Source organism: Patiria miniata, unplaced genomic scaffold (assembly GCF_015706575.1).
Source record: "Patiria miniata isolate m_02_andy unplaced genomic scaffold, ASM1570657v1 HiC_scaffold_6, whole genome shotgun sequence".
Classification (NCBI taxonomy): Eukaryota; Metazoa; Echinodermata; class Asteroidea; order Valvatida; family Asterinidae; genus Patiria; species Patiria miniata.
This window is the reverse complement of record NW_024037073.1, coordinates 13612013-13633084: the sequence shown is the minus strand read 5'-3', so window position 1 is coordinate 13633084 and position 21072 is coordinate 13612013. Positions and strand designations below refer to the sequence as shown.

General features: G+C 40.3%; 1 protein-coding gene across 1 annotated transcript; it reads left to right on the top strand.

Moving 5' to 3' along the window:
- The first annotated feature begins 3023 nt into the window (after positions 1 to 3023).
- LOC119743280 (opsin-3-like) lies at positions 3024 to 20801 on the top strand. Its single transcript, XM_038219682.1, has 4 exons — positions 3024 to 3665; positions 12051 to 12245; positions 18909 to 19042; positions 20748 to 20801. Exons 1-4 carry the CDS (start codon positions 3332 to 3334, stop codon positions 20799 to 20801), a joined length of 717 nt encoding a protein of 238 aa, XP_038075610.1. The 5' UTR covers positions 3024 to 3331.
- Positions 20802 to 21072: the final 271 nt, after the last annotated feature.

The following is a 21072-nucleotide window of genomic DNA, read 5'->3' as shown; positions in this document are numbered from 1 at the left end:
AGAAATAAACCCAGTTTTTTTTTCCAATGCTGGTTGCTGGTGGCAGACCAGCGTTGGAAATAATACTAACATACCACTTTTCTTGAAAATAACAGCAGACTGTAGGTGCCATGATTTTACAGGATGCTTTAGACTGTCATTCACTTACAGTCCAGTAAGGTATTTAGTAATTTGGTAGTTCTGTTTTTGGATGTTTGCAAATGTTGTATATTCCCTTTAATTAGCTAAAAGAAATTAGGTATAGCGGCCCCATTGACGACCTCAGATATAGCAGTTTAATCATGTGACCGAAAATGTCAGCATATAGGCAAATACGGAAGGTGACAAAGTTCCTAGGAAACTCCAAAAAAATCGAATTCCAAGGATTACAGTCAGTGCGACAGTTCGGATTCATTGACAGTTCCGGATCACTTGATTAAAATAATAAGAATGAATTCAAGTGTAACCAATTTGAAGTTTTCTATTATTTTTTCACCAATTTCAAGTCTATTACAATAATTGGAAAAGAAATGTTGGAAATCGTTTATAAACATTTCCCACAACGCAGTTCGGCGAAATGCGCGGTTGTTTTGTAACTGGTTTGTGAAGCGAAGCGCGTTAAGGCAAACTTCTGGTTCCCTCCGGTATGTAGTCCACTTTTAATATTTTGGCATTGCAATTGACTGAATTGCCGTATTCGCCGAAAGATTTTTATCCACGCAAAAAAATTAGACAGTTGCGGATCACCCATGCAATCTAATTATAGTATGCAGTCTACAGGCAGGTGCGATACACACGACTCGCTGAGCGCGCCGTAAAGTTGTGATTGTGCATGTACATGATGTGCATTGAGCTATAAACAGTGACCTCACCCATAGAGCAAGGTTAAGTTACATCTATCGACAAATCTGTCCTTGATCTCTGTTCAAGCTAAGGATCACTGTAGCGGATTGCGTAGTTAATAAGCCATTTGCGAGTTACATTTGAATAAAATCTGGAACGCTGACTTAATCCAATGCTTTGCACGTTTTAACTTTGCATTCTCCCGACCAAAGAGACTGTTACTATATCAAGTGATTCGGGGCAAGCCTTATGCTAGCAACCGCCAGCTCCGGTATGGTCTGGTGTCTTTGTGCCATCCTCACCCATTGTGAACAATGTATTGGTGCTGAACGTCTCTTACGTAACTATGCAAGAGCTTGCCCCGAATCATGTGATAATCAACAGTGTCTTTGGTCTGGAGAATTCAAAGTTCAAATGTGCCAAGCATTCTGAGCAAGTCAGTGTAACAGATGTTTTTCAAATGTAAATCCCTAAGGGTATAGGTTACTCGCATATGGCTTATTAGGCCTCTCATTCTCTTCTGTAATTTCTATTCTGCAACCACAGGCACTCTTTAAATTAAGATCAGATTAGTTCTGACCAAGATTGACCAATTTGATGGGTCATATAAGCCCTAGGCTTTAACTCGACCCTCAATTACAAGCAAGATTACAAGCAAGGTAATTTGTTTTGTTCTTGGGCATGCACTTTTGGCGAAACTTTCTAAAACAGACATTTTTTTAAACCAGACTACAGCGGCCTAATAATAACAATAGTGCTTGCTTGTATCGTCCCGATAACTTTTTTCTTGGTTTTTCGTTTTAATAATAATAATAATGAACACTTTTTTGTCAAAAACTGTGTTTTCAAGGTCCGCCCATGGGGATATGACTGCTTCACCAACCCATCTCCAGGTTGATCGGGAGTACACTAACTCACATGATGGAGAAGCTTGTTTAGTTGGATTGAGTGCCTTTCCCATAGCCTACATCAACGCCGCATGATAACTGACGAAAAGTGGGTCAACTTACAGCTGTACGGTATTGCTGGTTTACCCGCATGACATTTTCCTCGTAGACTAGCAGGCTCCTTCACAGGCATTTTTAGAGAAAAGTGGACAAATAACAGCCATTCCCACTAGAAATGCTGCCCTAAGCTTCAGCAAGCCAGGTCAACAACAGAAAGGTGGGGGCGTTGTCATACAGATGATGCCAAAACAGCTAAAAAGAATATTCAATCTGCATCGCTACACATGCCAGAAAGCAGATGTTACGCATAATAACTGTGACACTTATATATATTTATATATGGAAAATAGACAATAGGCAAGTGCCTACACAACAAAACAGATGTTACACTTGTGTAAACATCTAAAACGTATAACTGTAGCACTGATAGTAATATGGAAATTAGACAATAGACAAGCACCTACACAACACTGCCAATTTGGAGCAGTGAAAGGCGCTAACAAAGAAATTAGTCGATGTACGGCAGAAGAAAAGTCAATCTTATTTTTGTTGACAGCAACGAGAAAACTGCTTCACACACACGTGCAAAATTAACTATTAGGTCGTTGTTATTTATTCAAATCAAGTTTAATGCTTTCATTTACATCCATTTTGATCAACTTACGAACTTTGTTGAGCATAACCAGCATGTTGCTGTCACGCTGTGGTATTTCATTTGTGTCTACGTGAAACACCCTAACCAAAATAGGAAAGAGCGTAATCTGCAACTGTCGAAAATGATCCGCGACTGTTGGGGCAGATAGCGGAAATATTTGGGGGAATTGTGCCTCTGATGATACAAGCATGGCATTTGGTGCATTTTTAGAGTATGTCTAAAGCATGATATTTGGTAACAGGGCCATCGCAGATTTGTCCTTTGAAAAATAATAACAAGCAATTTTCAAAATTTTCAAAACGGCAGCCATAGCTTGTTATTCTACCCTATAGATTTTAACAAAAGCGATGGCCCTATGGGCAAATATCTTTCTCATAACATTCTCTGCCAAATGTGTGCCAAATGCCATGCTTGTGTCATTAAAGACACAATCCCATCATTATCTGCCGTAATATGTCGGGCTCAGTCTTGAACGAACAGCAGGGATTTATTTCCCTAGAAATTGAGTCTGTGTGATAATATTTGGTTATAAGATGAAGAGGACGAATTTTACGACGAAATCGTGTAACTCGGACACGGACACTCAGAGCATGGTCGGGTGCATGGCGGTCTGTATAAAAAGTGATCCGGAACTGTCGCACTGACTGTATTGAAGTCTGTGCCGAACGCGCGTGTCTTGCGCATGGCCATGAGCCGTGATAGGCGAGCAAACTGAAGCCTTACATTAGTAATGAGGGAATCTACAGTGCGGCCGCTGATTCCGATGTAGATCTATAAATGGAAATCGTCAAGTCAGATTCAGCACTTGTTTTCTCTCTCGGTGACTGAATCAGTTGTCTCCACCGCTTTGACGCGAGCAGATCGCTCTCCACAGAAATTACGGTTTGTGAGAGTGCAGCGTTTAATCATGAACGCTACCTTGGACGGCCCTACTGGATCAACACCAGCTTCGCCTGAGGGGTTCTACGGCCGTATCCCCGGGGCAGTCTACGATGTCACCGCAGTCTACTTGGGTCTCCTCACCTTCTTCGGTATCTTCAATAATGGACTGGTGCTGGTGTTGTACGCTAGGTACAAGACGCTACAAAATCCGGTCAACCTGTTCCTAATCAATATCTGCTTGGGTGACCTGAGTGTGTCTCTTTTCGGAAGTCCGTTCACCTTCGCCGCTAATGTCGCCCGCAGGTGGTTATTTGGTGCCGGCGGCTGTACCTGGTACGCTTTCATCGTCACGGTGTGTGGTGAGTTTCGTAGTGTGAATTGCAACTTGTGTTACACGAACAAATCCGCAAGTCGCTTTTAGAGGATAGACGATCTGTTTAAAAGTAAAATTTAAAAAAAAACCAAGGGAAATCAATACAATATGCGGATGTATAAGAGGGTATTCATTGTAATTTCAATTAATTAAGATTTATTCATGTCTAAAATATAGCAATACAAAATCACTGCCCTCTAACGTAGAAGCACACATTTGTCTTTGAATCGCAGATCTAGCGAAATTGTATAGTTTACAAAACACTCTTGGCGCCGTCTGTGTTCCGTGAGGCGGTTGCTCACCCCAGTGAGACATGGGAAACCAAACAATTTTTTGAGGGGTTCCTTTGTTTCTAGGTTTCATTTTTTTCCCCTTTTAGCCTCTGGTAAGAAGTTCTAGTCTTGTTGTGGCAACTCCTAGTATTAATACTTTTAACAAGTTCATTGAGTATACGATAGAGGGGCCAAGTTGGGCCTTTCGCCACTTTTTGCCCCGGTTCGAACCCCACCTTGCGCACCATTAACATGTTCCAAACTACTTATAACCGAGAAATTAAAATGCCACTATAAAGTTAAGACGAAACACGTTACAGGCTTTGGCCCACGGCCCAATACGGGACAGCGAAGCCATACATTTTCTTCATAGAGCATACAGTCGTTCAGATTTATCATGCCATTTCTACTTGCCACGTAATGTGATATCTCTCATAATTCCTTAAGGAGCTAGAATTGCGCGACGTGTTTGGTAAGCTTTTGGGGGGTCATTTTTGTCAAAAAAACATTGAAGATTAGGCCAAAAAAATAATATTCGGTCTCTGGTCAGACCAAAGTTCCGGAATTGACGCGGCCACGCGGCTTTTTTTTTTTTTTTTTTTTTGCTTTTTTTTTTTTTCTTCAAGCTTGGATTGTACAGACAAGGTGGGGTACTAATTTGCTTTTTTGGTGTCCTCGTGTACATTGGTGTCCTCCATAATTTGCCTTGGTGCTTTCGATCATTTGCCTTGGTGCAATTTCCCGTTCCTTGGTGCTCTTTGGTAAAAAAAAATTGAGCAGGTGCGGAAATAGAGGGCGCTGTTGGAGCTACCGCGGAACATTTTGGAAAAAAAAAAGATCGACGCGCATGATTAAAATCGACGCGCGCGCTGACCAGAGTCCGACTTATTTTTTTTTTTTTTGATCTTATCTCTGTAGCTACGATCGCCTTTTCGGAGGAGTTGAAACTAATCGTTTCTGTTTAAATTGACTCAAGTCAATTAAGCAAATAAAATAATTCAAAGCGTGGTGTACGCATTGGACTATGAGGATCATTAATAATTGTAATCAACATTAACAAGAGTGTCTCTAATCAAATGGACTAGAAAGATAGTACTAGAATCAGTCTACGTAATTTGACGATCAACTATTAACGAATGTAAATTTTTGTCTCGTAATTTTTAAAAGACGACCTTTTATGATCGCCAACGGTGCGCCTGGAGGCAACGGTACCTGACTGTCTTCCCGCCGCATGCATCAACAAAACAATGCTTCATTATTTTGATTGTATTGAGACCTTATATTGAATCTGAAACTTCGAAGAATAATTGAATATAAATTATTCTTTGGGTGGAATTTTGATCATTTCAGTTTTCCGATCGGCCGATTGATTTTCTGACATGTTGTAACTGCAACAGCGCATGGACGACGGATCATATTTCAGTGTTATTGCCCAACTGAACATATATGGCCAGTATTAAATGACCCGCAGGCTGCGCTACTCATTATTTTGGATAGCGACAATGGTTTCTTGTAAGGTGACGGCTACTCGCACCGTAGAGCTTTTTGCTCGTATGCCTGCAACAGCCAACGGCAAATACTACAAATGGTACAACTGTCAGCAGATATCACTAAAGGAAAAGCCAACGGCGGATGGGTAATGGGAAACCTCGCAAATCCCTACGGCCGCTGCCACAACTTGTATATCTTTCGGCTATATATAATTGCTCTGCTCTACTCTACGAAATGCCAATGTGTACGTTTTATTGAAAAGGAAAAGGCGTTATTTTTATTTTTCGCCTGTTGACGTTTTCAGCACTTTAAAACTTGTGTTTGCTTTGCGTTTGCTTTTGGTTTGTCGTGTCGCAAATAATTCGAAATCTGTTAAGTAAAATTTAATATTCCATAATTAAATGTGGCAGGATTTGTTGTTTGATGTTTCATTCAAATGGTTTCTTGAGGGGGGGAGGGGGCTAGAAAATAGCAGTTTAAAAGCAAAAATCTGTTTTGGCGGGATGCAGCTCGAAAATATAACGGGGAGAGCGACTTTAAATCATTGGTAACATGAACAGTAGCCGTGAACGCGACGATCGGACAGTGCGTCTACAGCGCAGTATGTTAATATCCCTTTAAGACCAAAGTACCTGTGAGCGTCTACAATGTGATCACACTGCGGTTTGTAGACCTTGCCTTCTTGAGTATCATCAACAACGTGCTATAGTTCTGGTACATGTATAAGCTATAATTATACAAGACGCTAGGAATTAATCAACCTGCTTCTGATTACCATCTGTGCAGACGTTTAGAGCGAGGCCGTTTTTGGTTTCTTTTCTTACCTTTGCAGCTAATATTGAAAGGGCGTTGAATTGTTGGTGTCACTAGCCGGCTACATGGTACCGGTGAAGCGTGAATATCCGAATCCATGAAATGTGGACTCGTTAGTAGTAAGGCGCATGCCGTAAGTACGATGATATGCTATATTTAGGATCATTATGGGGGAGTGACCTGTCACGTGCGAGGGATTAACCAATAATAGGGGAAAATGGTCCGATTTTCATAGGAGTCGGATTTTCATGTGACACCGGTATGCGCTCGTTCTTACAACTTGCATGGAGTTGAACAAATATCTGGACAGGGTTTTGCTGTGTTGTAATATCAGTAAGCAGCGCGCTGAGGCACGTATTCTGTAATCTCCCTTATTCTTTAAGGAAATTGCATTGATTTTTTTTTTCAAAAGGGAAAATCTGTGTCAAAGTATGCATGGGCAACAAAAACGGTTGTAGAAACAGCACTAAGAAGGAACGATGTATTTCTTAACAGGGGACATGTGTATTCAGGGTACGCAATCTGTTACAGAGGATTAAAAGAACGTGGAATATATTTCTAGTGACGCTGAGCAAGTCGTAATTCAGATACAAGAAGGGTCACGTGTATTAAAAAAAGAAAACCAGTCCCCCCCCCCCCGACTGAAAAGAGAGAAAATGTGTCCTTTATGAATAAAGGTAAGGATTTACGGTAGCACATACGACATATCTCTTTATGATCTGTGAGGTTATGAAAAGAACCGGGGGAACTCAACGCTTCGGACAGTTTAGGCCCAAAAAAAAATATTCGGTCTCTGGTCAGACCAAAGTTCCGGAATTGACGCGGCCACGCGGCTTTTTTTTTTTTTCTTCAAGCTTGGATTGTACAGACAAGGTGGGGTACTATTTTGCTTTTTTGGTGTCCTCATGTACATTGGTGTCCTCCATAATTTGCCATGGTGCTTTCGATCATTTGCCTTGATGCAATTTCCCATTCCTTGGTGCTCTTTGGTAAAAAAAAATTGAGCAGGTGCGGAAATAGAGGGCGCTGTTGGAGCTACCGCGGAACATTTTGGAGAAAAAAAAAGATCGACGCGCATGATTAAAATCGACGCGCGCGCTGACCAGAGACCGACTTATTATTTATTTTGGCCTTACTCTGCCCGTCGTCAGGTGACTAACGACGGGCAGAGCATGCTGTCCGAAACGTTGGGTTTCCCTCGGTTCTTTCCAGAACCTCACAAACTCACAAAAGAGATTTGCTACAAGGTGCTACCGTAATTCTTGATTTTATTGCTATATCTCCACCATGCAAACCTTCAAATCTTGCGAATAAAGACTACTTCCCAGGACAATAAATACCAAAGTATCGGTTCTTTTTCGGATTCCCTTTTGACATTTCTTACAATAGGCGGAGTAACACCTGTCATGATTACAATAAGCGATCGCGCGCACTTATTTTTACTTCTCTCGAAAACGAAGTTTGATAGAAGGGAAAAAGCTGTCATACAATAATAACGCCATTTCTCAGGCACTTCAGATCAGCGAACTGATTGTCACTTTACGATGTGCTGTACGCAGATTGCAAGGACGAATTGGCATTAACCAGTCTAATTTCATGGACACTTAATGATGGCGAGTAACGACCGCTATGGAATGATGACGTTCGTCGCAGGCGCGGTTCTAGAACCAATTTTTGGGGGGGCTAGCACAGTGGATCCAGAATTTTTTCAGGGAGCATGCTGAAATGTTGACCGGTTATTTTTTCCAGACACTTAGGCCTCCGAAAATGGGGGGGGGGGGGGGGGGGGGGCTCATGCCATATTTTCAATGGGGAGCGCCAATAAAATCCTAAAATCATTCACACTATATTAACTAATGCACCCTTGTCACGGCTATTTCTTCTTTAGGGGGAGACCGTTCGCATGTACATCACAATCCTTCTTTTTGCAAATGCATTTTTTTTTTTTTACGGAATTTATTTTGGGGGGGCTAGACAAAATTTTTGGGGGGGGGGCTTCAGCCCCCCCCCCCCCTAGCCCCCCCGTAGAACCGCGCCTGGTCAGAACTTCGTCGTAATTATTGATCCCTAATAAGCAATGAGAGATAGCAATTGGAGGATACCCCATATATATATATATATATATATATATTATTTCAAGGGGGACACAATATCTGCTTCCGCAGCATCTTGCTCTGTGTTGCCTATACTGTCTCCATGGGGTAGAAGTTAGCTATTATAAGTTTATAGCGGAAAATCACGGGGTAAGATGTGTCTTGGTATTTTGACTAGATGGAGGAATCATCATAAAAACAATGGGAATTGAAGTTTCTTATTAGAACAAGTGTATAACAGCGGATCATACGAGAAATCCTTCACTTTAATACGATGCTCGGTCGCTGTTCCCATCGTAATTTTCTCAGCGAATCAAAGAAGACTGCTGGTATTCCTTCACGCTTGCATCCATTACCAGAATACTATTATCTCCAATGCCATCGTCAATATTCCTGCCCATCTCTACAGATCGTTCAAGATTGAATTGAAGCCTTCAAAAATGATTTCCTACGCAGTGAGACCGGCATCTGCATCAGCTTGCAATAAACTTCGATGATTGCTGGATAACGGAATAAGCGTGGGGAACATAATGATGATCCTAACGAAAACCACGGACAGTCTAAATTCATCCCCTAATTGGCTATACCAGATAAGAGATGAAATCTCCGGACGCTGGAAATAGAAGCACCTGTCCAATTTTATAAATTGCCTTATTGGATGTCTAGAAAAACAGGCTGTTTTGGCATATGAAGATGAGATGAGGGTGCCCGTTGGAATATAAATGGGCAGTTCGTCACAGCCTACTCTGGCAGACTGTAGAAAACATGAATGACGTGCCCTGGAACCTCGTGAGTGAGAAATCTCAAACAAAATATAAGTGAATCTTATATAGCTTGTCGTTACAAAGGATGATATAAATACTAATTGATATGATCGAGTTACAGTTAGCATTACAAGTTATTGAAGTATGAATCATCGCTATAAACATGGCTGTTGTAAGCCTTTTGTCTAACCACCGCAGAAAATAGCTCAGGGAGTAAACGGATATTACTTTTATACATAATTATGGAGCAGTTAGAGAAACCTTGCATATGCAAGCAAACAAGAGGAGAGGGGTGTGTCTATGCCATTTTTATTCTCCCTGGGAATAATCTAATGCTGTATCCATCATCACCAAAAGTTTAAATAAGATTATTAAAAAGGCTCGGATACAATGGTGTTACCGCGGTCAATGATCATTAAAGGCCTATATTTCTGCAGGCGTTATTTTTTAGGGAATTCATTTTAGAAAATTTGAAAAAAACAAAATATGTTCCATGAATTTGTCAATGCTAGTAATGTGTGAGGTCTCGATAAGACAAGACAAAAGAATTGTATGCATAATGCACAAAACAATAGACTCATTTGCATATCAATGAAACCAATTACCATATCAATGGATTGTGTTAGCATAATAAATGAGCGCATTGACGTATGGAAGTTTTATCGGACAAAGGAAGGGTCTGGAAATTTTATTGGACAAAGGGAGGACCCACCCCCTAGATTGAATATCGGACAGAGGAAGACTTGAACTGGAATATCGGACAGATGAAGACTTGAGCTGGAATATCGGACAGATGAAGACTTGAGTTGGAATATCGGACAGATGAAGACTTGAGCTGGAATATCGGACTGAGGAAGAATTGAGCTGGAATATCGGACTGAGGAAGAATTGAGCTGGAATATCGGACAAAAGGGAGACGCTGGATGGAATATATGGTACAAAGACAGATGTCAAACGTTTGAAAATGACTAAGAATATCATTTGTATTCATTCAAGCAGTGTGCTAACAGTGAATGAAAAAATAAAAATGGAGGCCACACCAACAGAGCGCCAATTAAATCAACTCGCTGGAAATCGCGTGAAAAAATGTTTTTACTCTAGGGATAATGGAGTAGTAGCGCAGTGACGGCAGTATAGGTAGTGCCTGCTCCTTTTTGTACACGTTTTACGGGGAAATGTAGGGGGGGGGGGCGGTTTGAGGAGCAATGAGGATCCATTGTAAAGGGTATTCAATAGAAAAGAGGATTAGCGGATGCAATGTGTAGTGATTATATATGAATTTGTCATTTTGGATGAATGGCATAGGTTGGACGGCAATCGGAACAATAGGCTCATTATACTTATATACAGGTTCCAACTACATGTGCATTAACAAAGCTTTCCACGAAAAACCTTGTCCACAGTGACCATGTAAAAAGCAAACCGGGTACCGTTAATGTCATCCTAAGCCCATCATGAATTATAGTATAATTGAAACGTATTGTATACAGGCCTGAAATACACTGGCATCTTTTAATGGCTTGCCTAATTAATGTTGCTTTGCTAAGTATAATGAGCCTATTGTTCCGATCGCCGTCCGACCTATGCCATTAATCCAAAATGACAAACAAATTCATTATATAATCCCTACACAATGCATCCGCTAATTCTCTTTTCTATTGAATACCCTTTACAATGGATCCTCATTGCTCCTCCAACCGCCCCCGCCCCCACATTTCCCCGTAAAACGTGTACAAAAAGGAGCAGGCACTACCTATACTGCCCCAACTGCACTACTACTCCATTTTCCCCGGAGTAAAAACATTTTTTTCACGCGATTTCCAGCGAGTTGACTTAATTGGCGCTCTGTTGGTGTGACCATTTTTATTTTTTCATTCACTGTTAGCACACTGCTTGAATGAATACAAATGATACTTCATTTTCAAACGTTTGACATCTGTCTTTGTACCATATATTCCATCCAGCGTCTCCCTTTTGTCCGATATTCCAACACAAGTCTTCATCTGTCCGATATTCCAACTCAAGTCGTCATCTGTCCGATATTCCAGTTCAAGTCTTCCTCTGTCCGATATTCCAGTTCAAGTCTTCCTCTGTCTGATATTTCAGTTCAAGTCTTCCTCTGTCCGATATTCCATTTCAAGTCTTCCTCTGTCCGATATTCAATCTAGGGGGTGGGTCCTCCCTTTGTCCAATAAAATTTCCAGACCCTTCCTTTGTCCGATAAAACTTCCATACGCCAGTGCGCTCTTTTATTATGCTAACATAATCCATTGATATGGTAATAAGTTTCATTGATATGCAAACGAGTCTATTGTTTTGTGCATTATGCATAAAATTCTTTTGTCTTGTCTTATCGAGACCCTACTAAATAATTTCAGTTTTGAATGGAAGTCGGCCATACCGGTATATGAAAGAAAGCTTTGAACTATTTGCCCTAGTTAGGGTACACATTTTTGTTCATGTAATAATGCAGTTCACATGACCTGATGTATTGTTTTTGTTTGTAAAGTTGAAACTGTGTATAGTTTCTCAACCGCGTTTTTTGAGAACCTTGGTTTTTCGTTGTTTTCGTTTACTGTTTAGCATTTGGGGGAAATCACAAGCCTTTTTCAGGTGCGCTCGATTTCCACGATCTGTCTATAGAAATACAAATAATATTTTCTATCAAACAATTCCATTAAAGTCAACCCCTGTTTTCTTTTCAAAGTTTAAAAAGTTCAACCAACATCGTTCCCAGGGTCTACTTCGACCTCGTTGTCAATAGGAGATAGCGGCTCGCAGAAGCGTACTGCTAAACGCCTTGGGGACGAGTTTAAAGTTCCACCAATCCCGCTGTTCGAAGCCATTTGAACGTTACTATTGTTCGGGCGCATTTCATAATGAACTCTTAACCAGAATGGCTCCGTGTTATAACATTTTCCTGTCTCTGTCCCTTTAGGAACCGAGCAGATTGTGTCATTGGCCGCCGTGTCAGTCCACCGATGCTGCCTGGTTGTGCGTCCCTTCACTGCCCAAAAGATGACCACGCGCCTGGCCTTGCTATTCATTGCCCTGACGTGGGCCTACTCCTTGATTGTATCACTGCCTCCAGCTATAGGCTGGAATTCATACGTCTTGGAGGGAACCGGAACAGGTTGGTAAACAGTGTATTTATGCCCTTAATCATTTATTCTTGGTCGAATCCAGGGGCGTATCGATGGGGGCGGGGTCGATCGACACCCCCCCCCCCACCACCACCACCACATCCCGAAAAGCCAAATGGCAATTAAAGCTATTTAATGGTGGTAAATCTAACAGTAAAAAAAAACGCTTGAAGAAATCGCTGCTGCTACAGAAGAATTTCGATCAGCGCAACTCTGGAACGCTTGTCTATCTTAAACGGTGTTAAAGGCTTTCACCCTTTTGTTATTTAAAATATTGAGATCCTCTTCTTCTGAGTTGCCTGAAGCATCGTAGCCAGGAGAACTGGCCGGAATCGTCAATCAATTCACGATTCCAGTGAACTCGCCGACCTGTCCCTTGCGGGAATTGATTGAAACTCAACGCCGTGCTTCAACCAATCTTAAGCCAGCGTTAAATGCTACTATAGCACTGTTCACAAAATGTATTATCCGCCGTCGTGACATTTACGTTGGGATCCCGTCTCCGGTTTTTTTTCCTGTATTAGCAAAGCCCTCAACCTCGTGTACAGCAACTGCAGTCTCCAAACCAAAACGCTTATAAGTGTTCCACAGCATTTCAGCTTCAAAATGCAGGTCTTAAGTGCAGAACAAATAAGTGCAAAGTGGAAAGAAGCGGAGCACAGTCGAGACGTGCAAACGGAGCAAAGCACCCATTCTGGAATTTGTATCCTTGTGGAGACATTTCTTTGTTCTCGTGTAGTAAAGTTTTCGAGTTTGAAATTGCAGTTTCAAAATGCTCTTATTTTAACCAGAATTAATCTCCTGGGCTGAAATTTGGACTAAATATCCCTTTTCTAAAACTCTTCCATTTGCGACGGATCAACCTACCTTGGAAATTCCTAGTTTTTGAGTAAAATCCATATATCTACTTCGTGAAATTCTTGTGGAGACGTATTCATCTATAGAAATTGCCCTGTGGAGACCTTTACAATGTTTTGTTCCCTATTGTGTGTGTGTCTCCACAAGGATACGAATTTGTAGTCACACGCACTCACACCTGAAAAGTAAGGTCCAGCGCCGGGAGCTAGTAGTTGCCTTGAAGAGTATAAAAAAAATAAGCAAGATTAAATGAAACGGGGCAAAGCTGTGCACATTCATGGAAAATGCTAATCAAAGTCGAGTTACTAGAGAAAGTTTGGATAACCATGTAAGGCTATCTACAGGATATCCAATTTCAAAACAAACACAACGCGAAAATAAACCAAAGACGGATACCCAATATCACAAACATGTCATGGCCTACACTCTCGTTTTTATGCAGATGATACACAACTCTTTGCCACCGTGTCCAATTTCTCCTGGTGATGACACGTTATACAACACCTGAATAAATCCCCGTCATCTGATTGGTGGATCGTTGATCACATGTCATTGAATTATCCATACCATTGCACGGCGCTCGCGTGGCGCGCAGCGCACAGTACAATGGAAGTACTATTGCACTGTGATTAGAAGTACCATTGCACTGTCACTGCACATGTTGCCGATGGTGGCGCTGTGGTGTTTAAATTGGCAATAAAAGTTCTGAACTTATTGAACTGTTTGAGTTCTAAACTTATGGAAAAGTTTTTAATTAAGACAAATTGAATATGATATTCTCAACCTGTTGAACAGTTTGCATAAATTAAATATGATAACTCTACACTTGTCAAACTTGTAAAAAAAAATTAACTTTAATAATTGGCTATTAAAAGTCAACCAATCAGATGACGAGGATTTATTCAGGTGTTATATAATAATGAATGTTTCATGTTCGTGCAATAGAAAGAATAATTTAATTCGGTGTCAGATGAAATGTTCCATTCCACTCGGCTTCGCCTCGTGGAATGGAACATTTCATCTGTCACCTCATGAAATTATTCTTACCATTGCACTCACAAACATTCATTATTTGTATAATAACACACCATATTCTTGAAACATGCCTGAAAGACATCCTCAAGTGGAAGACAGCCAATCTCCTCAAATAATTCAATACAGATAAAACACAGTTGTCATTTGCTCTCAGCGCCTCAGACACAAAGTCAACATCTCTGACATAGGAGATGCTCTGATGCCCGCTATCTTGGTGTCAACAAGTCAATGAACCTTGAATAACATGTCTCTTCTATTTGTCAGTCCTCTTACATGCATCTTTGACGTAGCAACAGTAAGAAACTCACTAATGGGTCATTCCATGTCAGACCAACGCACTTTTTTACCTTATGTCTTCCGATTTTGATAAAAATTGCTGTGCTTGTAGGTCCTGATGAGCAATGAATGCACACCAATTTTTAGCCCGATCCGACCTACCATATGGTCAGGGCAGAAACCAGAAAAAACGGAAATTTTAGAGTAAAATACCACCCTTTTGGTAGAAATATGTCAAAACCATGTCAATTTTCATCGAATATATGCGAATTTGGTATCAAAATAATAAGAATTGCATGCTCAAATCAACTCTTTTGTCAAAACTAAATTTTGTGAAAAGAAGGTCACGTTACCTCTTAATATGTTATCGTGACCTTTGACCCAATTTATGTAATAATGTATCATTCCGAAAATCAACGAAATGAAAGTGACTTGATAGAACATGTCTTCCTCTATCAGAATCTACTAAATATCAATTGGGGTCTTCAAAATTTATAACTTTATGACTATTTTTGTACAGTTGGTGGGTTACAAATGAGTCAATTTACAGACTTTACATTAGAAATCCACCCACACAACTTACTATCCTGTTTCTAAAGGTACTTAAATTAATCTTGGTTTGGGAATTTCTCATGTTTAGGGCTGATGAGGTATAACCAGACTCATAATATAAATTATCAGCAGTGGCGCACCCAGGATTTTGCTTTGGGGGGGGGGGCTCATAGCTTTTTTGTTGTCAAATTTCTGTAGAAGATTGAAAAAAAATCAAACAACAAACAAATTGACAACCTTGGAGGGGGGTGGGTTCAAGCCCCTCAATCCCCACCACACCCCCAACCCCCCAACCCCCCCGGTGCCACTGATAATTAGTTATCCCACGAGCGCGCTTGGAATATTGGAATATGAAACAATGCAATGCTGCTGTGACCCATATGCCACCTGACGCACTACATTATTCCATGTTCCACGAGCCATAACGAATTTATCTTCAAGCAAACTTGACGTCGAATGCGTACATTGTACGTGGCGAGGGATGTAGGTACATAGTGTATCGGACCGTTCAACAGCAAATAAAAAGAACACAATACATACATGTACATGTACATTCGATATCTGGGGCACAATATAGCTGTGCAGTATTATATCAAATCACACTGTTGTTGCTATACATGAAGATGGACTAGTCAGGGTCTAGGATTCAAGGTTGCTTGAAGATAATACTCAATATCGCAATCAAGGTTACCTTACTCATTCATCACTACGCTTCTTGAAATTTAATGAGTCTCACAGACTTGGCATTTTTTTTCCTTCGAGATAAATTTCACCTGGATGTGTGTCCACTGTACTGGGTCCGGGTAAAAAGCATAGAGCTGTTGCGTACCCTAAACAGTAACTGCTGATGACAATCGACTCTCAAGCATTCGACGTCAAGTTTGCTTGAAGATAAATTCGTTAGCCCACTTGTTCTCGTGGAACACGGAATAATGTAGTGCGTCGGGTGGCATATGGGTCACAGCAGCATTCCATTGTTTCATATTCCAAGCGCGCTCGTGGGATAACTAATTGTCAGTGGCACCGGGTGGGTGGTTGGGGGGGGGGCCTCAATTCAAAGCGCACTCGTGGGATAACTAATTATCAGTGGAACCGGTGGGGGGGGGGGGGGCTCGAGGGGTTAATTGACAAATTGACTAATTTGTAACCTACCAACTGTACAAAAATAGTCATAAAGTTGAAGATTTTAAAGACCCCAATTGATTTTTAGTGGATTCTGATAGAGGAAGACATGCTCTATCAAGTCATTTTCAGTTTGTTGATTTTCGGAATGATACATTAGTACATAAATTGGGTCAAAGGTCACGATAAACTATTAAAGGTCACGTGACCTACTTTTCACAAAATTTAATTTTGACAAAAGAGTTGATTTGAGCATGCAATTCTTATTATTTTGATACCAAATTCGCATATATTCGATGAAAATTGACATGGTTTTGACATATTTCTACCAAAAGGGTGGTATTTTACTCTAAAAATGTCCGTTTTTTGTGGTTTCTGCCCTGACCATATGGTAGGTCGGATCGGGCTAAAAATTGGTGTGCATTCATTGCTCATCCGGACCTACAAGCACAGCAATTTTTATCAAAATCGGAAGACATGAGGTAAAAAAGTGCATGGGTCTGACATGGAATCACCCTTATATATCCTCTGCTGCAGAACAACTCATTCATACTTTTATATCATCCAGATTAGATTTTTGCAATAGTCTACTGGTACCTGTAGGGCTACCACAACATACGAATAATCGTCTCCAACTTGTCCGGAACTCTGCCGCTCGCGCACTCACAAGAAGGAAATCATCTTGCCACATAACACGTACCCGTCTTGTGCAAACTTCATTGGTTACCAACCCAGTACCGCAAACACTACAAAGTTCTCCTACTTACATTCAAAGCTCTTCATGGATTAGCCCCACTGTATCTGAAGGAAATGGTACAACATCTTCAACCGAGACCAGGTCTGAGGTCGTCACCCAGTATACTGTTTGTCCCGAAAACTCGTTTGGCGACCTACGGAGACCGTGCATTTTCCAGCTCTATACCACGGCTCTGGAACTCGTTACAAGACGAGTTAAGGGCAATACACCAATTATCTCTCTTCACACGCCACCTAAAGACTCACCTCTTCAATCAGTTTCTTTCTCACACATAATGACCTCTACCTTCACACACACTGACTTTTCACTGACCGGCGCCTTTAAATGACTACTATTTGATACTGTGCGCCTTACAAATGCTTTGTTATAATTATTATTATTATTAAACAAGGTAATACGAAAAACGTAAAAAAAAAATTAAAAAAAAAAAAACATTTTCAGAGATAAATATTCGCTTCTCATGTGAAAGGCACGCTATAATCTATGGGAAAGATGAAGCTATATAATGTAATAGCTACGGACAAAATAGTACCGTTGAGTGACATCTCATTGTTCACAACAAAATCCTGAAACAATGAGGTATAATTTTGCTTCCATTAAAAAATACTACTTCTTTCATTCATTTTTTCAAAGAAGCTAGAAGCCATAAAAAAAATCCCAATAAAGTCGTCGTAGCTGCCTAATATCTTTCTTTGGGGGCGGTGTGATGTTGTATCCTTGAATTATACTTGTCTCAAAAGAGCCCTAAAAGATAACGTGTGATAAATATCCGCGACCCGTCTTTTCACAAAAATACAGAAGTGCTGAGAAAGTCAAAGAGCAGCATCTGGAATTACATTGCATGATATGTAATCGTCTCTTCATTCTTTGTAGTCGTTTTCTAAATTGATTAGAGTTGACGTAGGCAGATGAAATAGAATTATGAAACCTGTTTTCCCCCACCAATTATTGAATTGAATTTGTCATCAAGATTGAAGCAGGATCCATTTGTATCGCCATAATGAATTTCAGCGAACAACAACATGCTGAGATTACGGACATTGTATAGATTTAGAGGTGGTATATCTAAATAGTGTAAGTTTAAGCGAACAAAACGAGTTCAGTAAAGCTCATTTCCTCTTCAGTAATCAAACATTAACTTCGCATGCGACTGAAAATGCACATTAAGGGTTAACATTTGCAAAGTTGTCCGAAAAAAAAGGTACCGTAAATTACACTTCAGTCAATTGGTACAATTGTTATCGGTAATTTCTAACTTTACATAAAAATTCAAATCATTCATGCACACCACGTTTTCGTCCATACGGGTAAAAAAAATACGCATAGGACCTCTTTAACTTTGGACAGCTACAGAGAGGCAGCTCAATCAGATGTGAGACGGAAAAAAATACCAGGAATACGTATTGATGTTCTTTCGAGCTATCTCTTAATGGAATTACTTCGGGTACATTGAAGTACTCCAGGTATTGCCCGAGAAGTGTTATTAGAAGCCACGATGGGGAATAATTATTCGCGGTAGTTTTATTTTTCAAATTAAACGCGCTTAGGAAACACAAGGTTTTTGATTTAGAGATTTTATTCTGAACGAGATCATGGGCGTTCCCCAGCACTTTTCGCAAGGATATCCAGTATTATATTCAGACGGTTTACCTTATTTGATTATTATTTTGCTGCGAGCGGACATGTGATCCAATCAATGGCTTTCAATGGGAGCTAGCTAGCGGTACCCATTTTTCTTGGGGGGAGGGGGGAGGGGGAAAGCAGTCTATTGCATATTCGGAAAGGGAGGGGCTGGACTTTGATCAGACGTTAGAGGGCGCTCTTCTCCCTTTTCTTATCGCTCTTTTTGTTTGTATTTCACAAATGGCAGAGAGAAAAGGGTGAGTAGCATCGATATAAACTTCTCTTCCGGTTTAGCCTAACTACTGGAAAAAAGTGACTGTCACTTGTTTGGAGGGGGGCGGGGCCATTGTCCACGTTGCCCCCCCCCCCTTCTGGGTGCACCGAGTTAAAAATAAACCCGTCAATGACATTGAGTTTGGATTTTTTGCAGCATGTTCCGTAGACTGGACCTCCAACGAACCGGGCGACTCGTCCTACATCATATTCATTTTCGTCATGGTTCTGGTCATTCCATTTTCGCTGATTGTGGGCTCTTACACACTGCTCATCTATGCCGTCAAAAAGGTGAGAATTCATTCATTTGTAAGGTTACCACTATAGGGTTACCAATTCCAAAAGAAAAGTGCACTGTCAATTAATTCATTATATGAAATCAACACCAAGTAGGCCTATATTGTATTCTAATGCTAAGTCCGGAAAGCAGATACTTTTTATGCAACCAAGTACGGTTACTGACTATAATGCGCATGCGTCAGTTGTTACCAGATTCATGTTAAATTGATCTCAAAGCAAATAAGACTTCAACACCAAAACAAATGTAGTTTTGAGCAAAAATGGGGGATGGTATCTCAGAGTTAATCATAAATATTAACCCACGGCGCGGCGCCGTCGCCAGCCCCAAGCATGGGGGGGGGGGATACCAAATAGGGAGGCCCACTACCTTAAACAATACAAAAGTACATTGGTATGGCTTTCACCGTCGGGGGGTGGAAATTGCTCGACAATGAGGGGGGGGGCACCAGCCCACCCCCTTGGCGACGGACCTGTCACGGCGTCCAATTTATTCTTAAAACAGAGGCTTTATATACCACTATTACAATGACACTTCAATCCCTCGTTCGAAGTCAAGACGTCATAAACTCATTTTAATTGCATGTGGAACAATAATATTTCAGTCGCATGATATGTCTCAAGCGTGCGTATTAAATGACTACACCTGCTTTCAGAAGAAAAAATGCGCCGGAGAAGGTAGTAACAGTATATTGATTTAAAAATGTGCGAACGAAAACGATTTGAAAATCGTTGGAACTGTCTAGGAAATCGTTCATAAAATGTCATGTTTATAAATTACTCACAAATGTTTGAAATATTTTAATTCTGCGCTACCGTCTTTAACATAGGTTTTCCCGGACAGTTTTGGAAAATGTACATTTGAATTTGTAAAACATACATTCGATTTGGCGCTGATTTTGAGAACGACGTATATTCTGGTTTCATTTTCGCAATAACTAGCATTCGATTTCATTTTGCATCATTCAAATAAATGAATGTATATAACGTTTCATTTAAAGGATTACAAAAACATGATTAGACTTTCGGTTTGACGAATGCGTTGCCGATTATTACGAATGTGCAATCCGTTTCGCCAAAAATCTTCTTTCTTTTTTTGACACGGGCTGAATTGAACATTCTTTTTCATTTGTTATAATTTAAATTCGCATATTCTGCATTAAATTTAAATAAAGTATAAAGGCCAATATAAATCATGATACAACTTTGATTGATTCATTAATTAATCAATGTATTACAGGCCTAATTGATCATTAATGTGTTTGTTCTTAAATACACACAGGCCTATTCAAAATAGGCAAACAAAGTGTTAAAAAGATATAAAGCTTACCAAAATAAAATCAATCAAAATAGTCTCGTAGGCTATTATTGGGACGGTAAGGGGAAACATCACGTGTCATGTTACATGGGATCTGAGGATTTTTGTTGTTGGTTGTTTGTCTTAATTTCATTTTAATGTTTGTTTTGTATTTATAAAGTTCTCTCTCATTTTATCTTTTCGATTGCTTGGTTATATGATGCGTTTGTGGCAAATGGTGAGCAAAAAGGCGATTGTCTTCAACTTAGGTTTTTATGTAGGATTTATTGTATTGGTATGTTTCAAAAGACTATACACCACTTGGTTAAGTTCAATCAATCATGAATATTCAATCATTCAATGATTCAATCAAACATTCCTCATGTTACTGTCATGGAATAGGAGCGGGTTAATGACTCCTATCAGGGAGGGGGTGTGGATGCCAGCTGGGGTTGAGGGTGTGTACCCTTGGGATGGAAAACAACTCTGGACTGCACTCACTTCCGCGTGGACAGAACTTTAAAACGGTGGTTGTGTTTAAAAGTCCATAACTTAAAAAGTACTTGAGTGATTTGAATAATTCTTGTACTAAAAAAAAGCTTATGAATTTGGCTTTTATATCCTAGATTTTGAAAGTGCTACATGTAGAACTTCACTAAAACAACAGTCCAACATTCTGGTTTCGTTTTTGACTCACCCAGTATACCTAGCTACTTTAACATTGCTC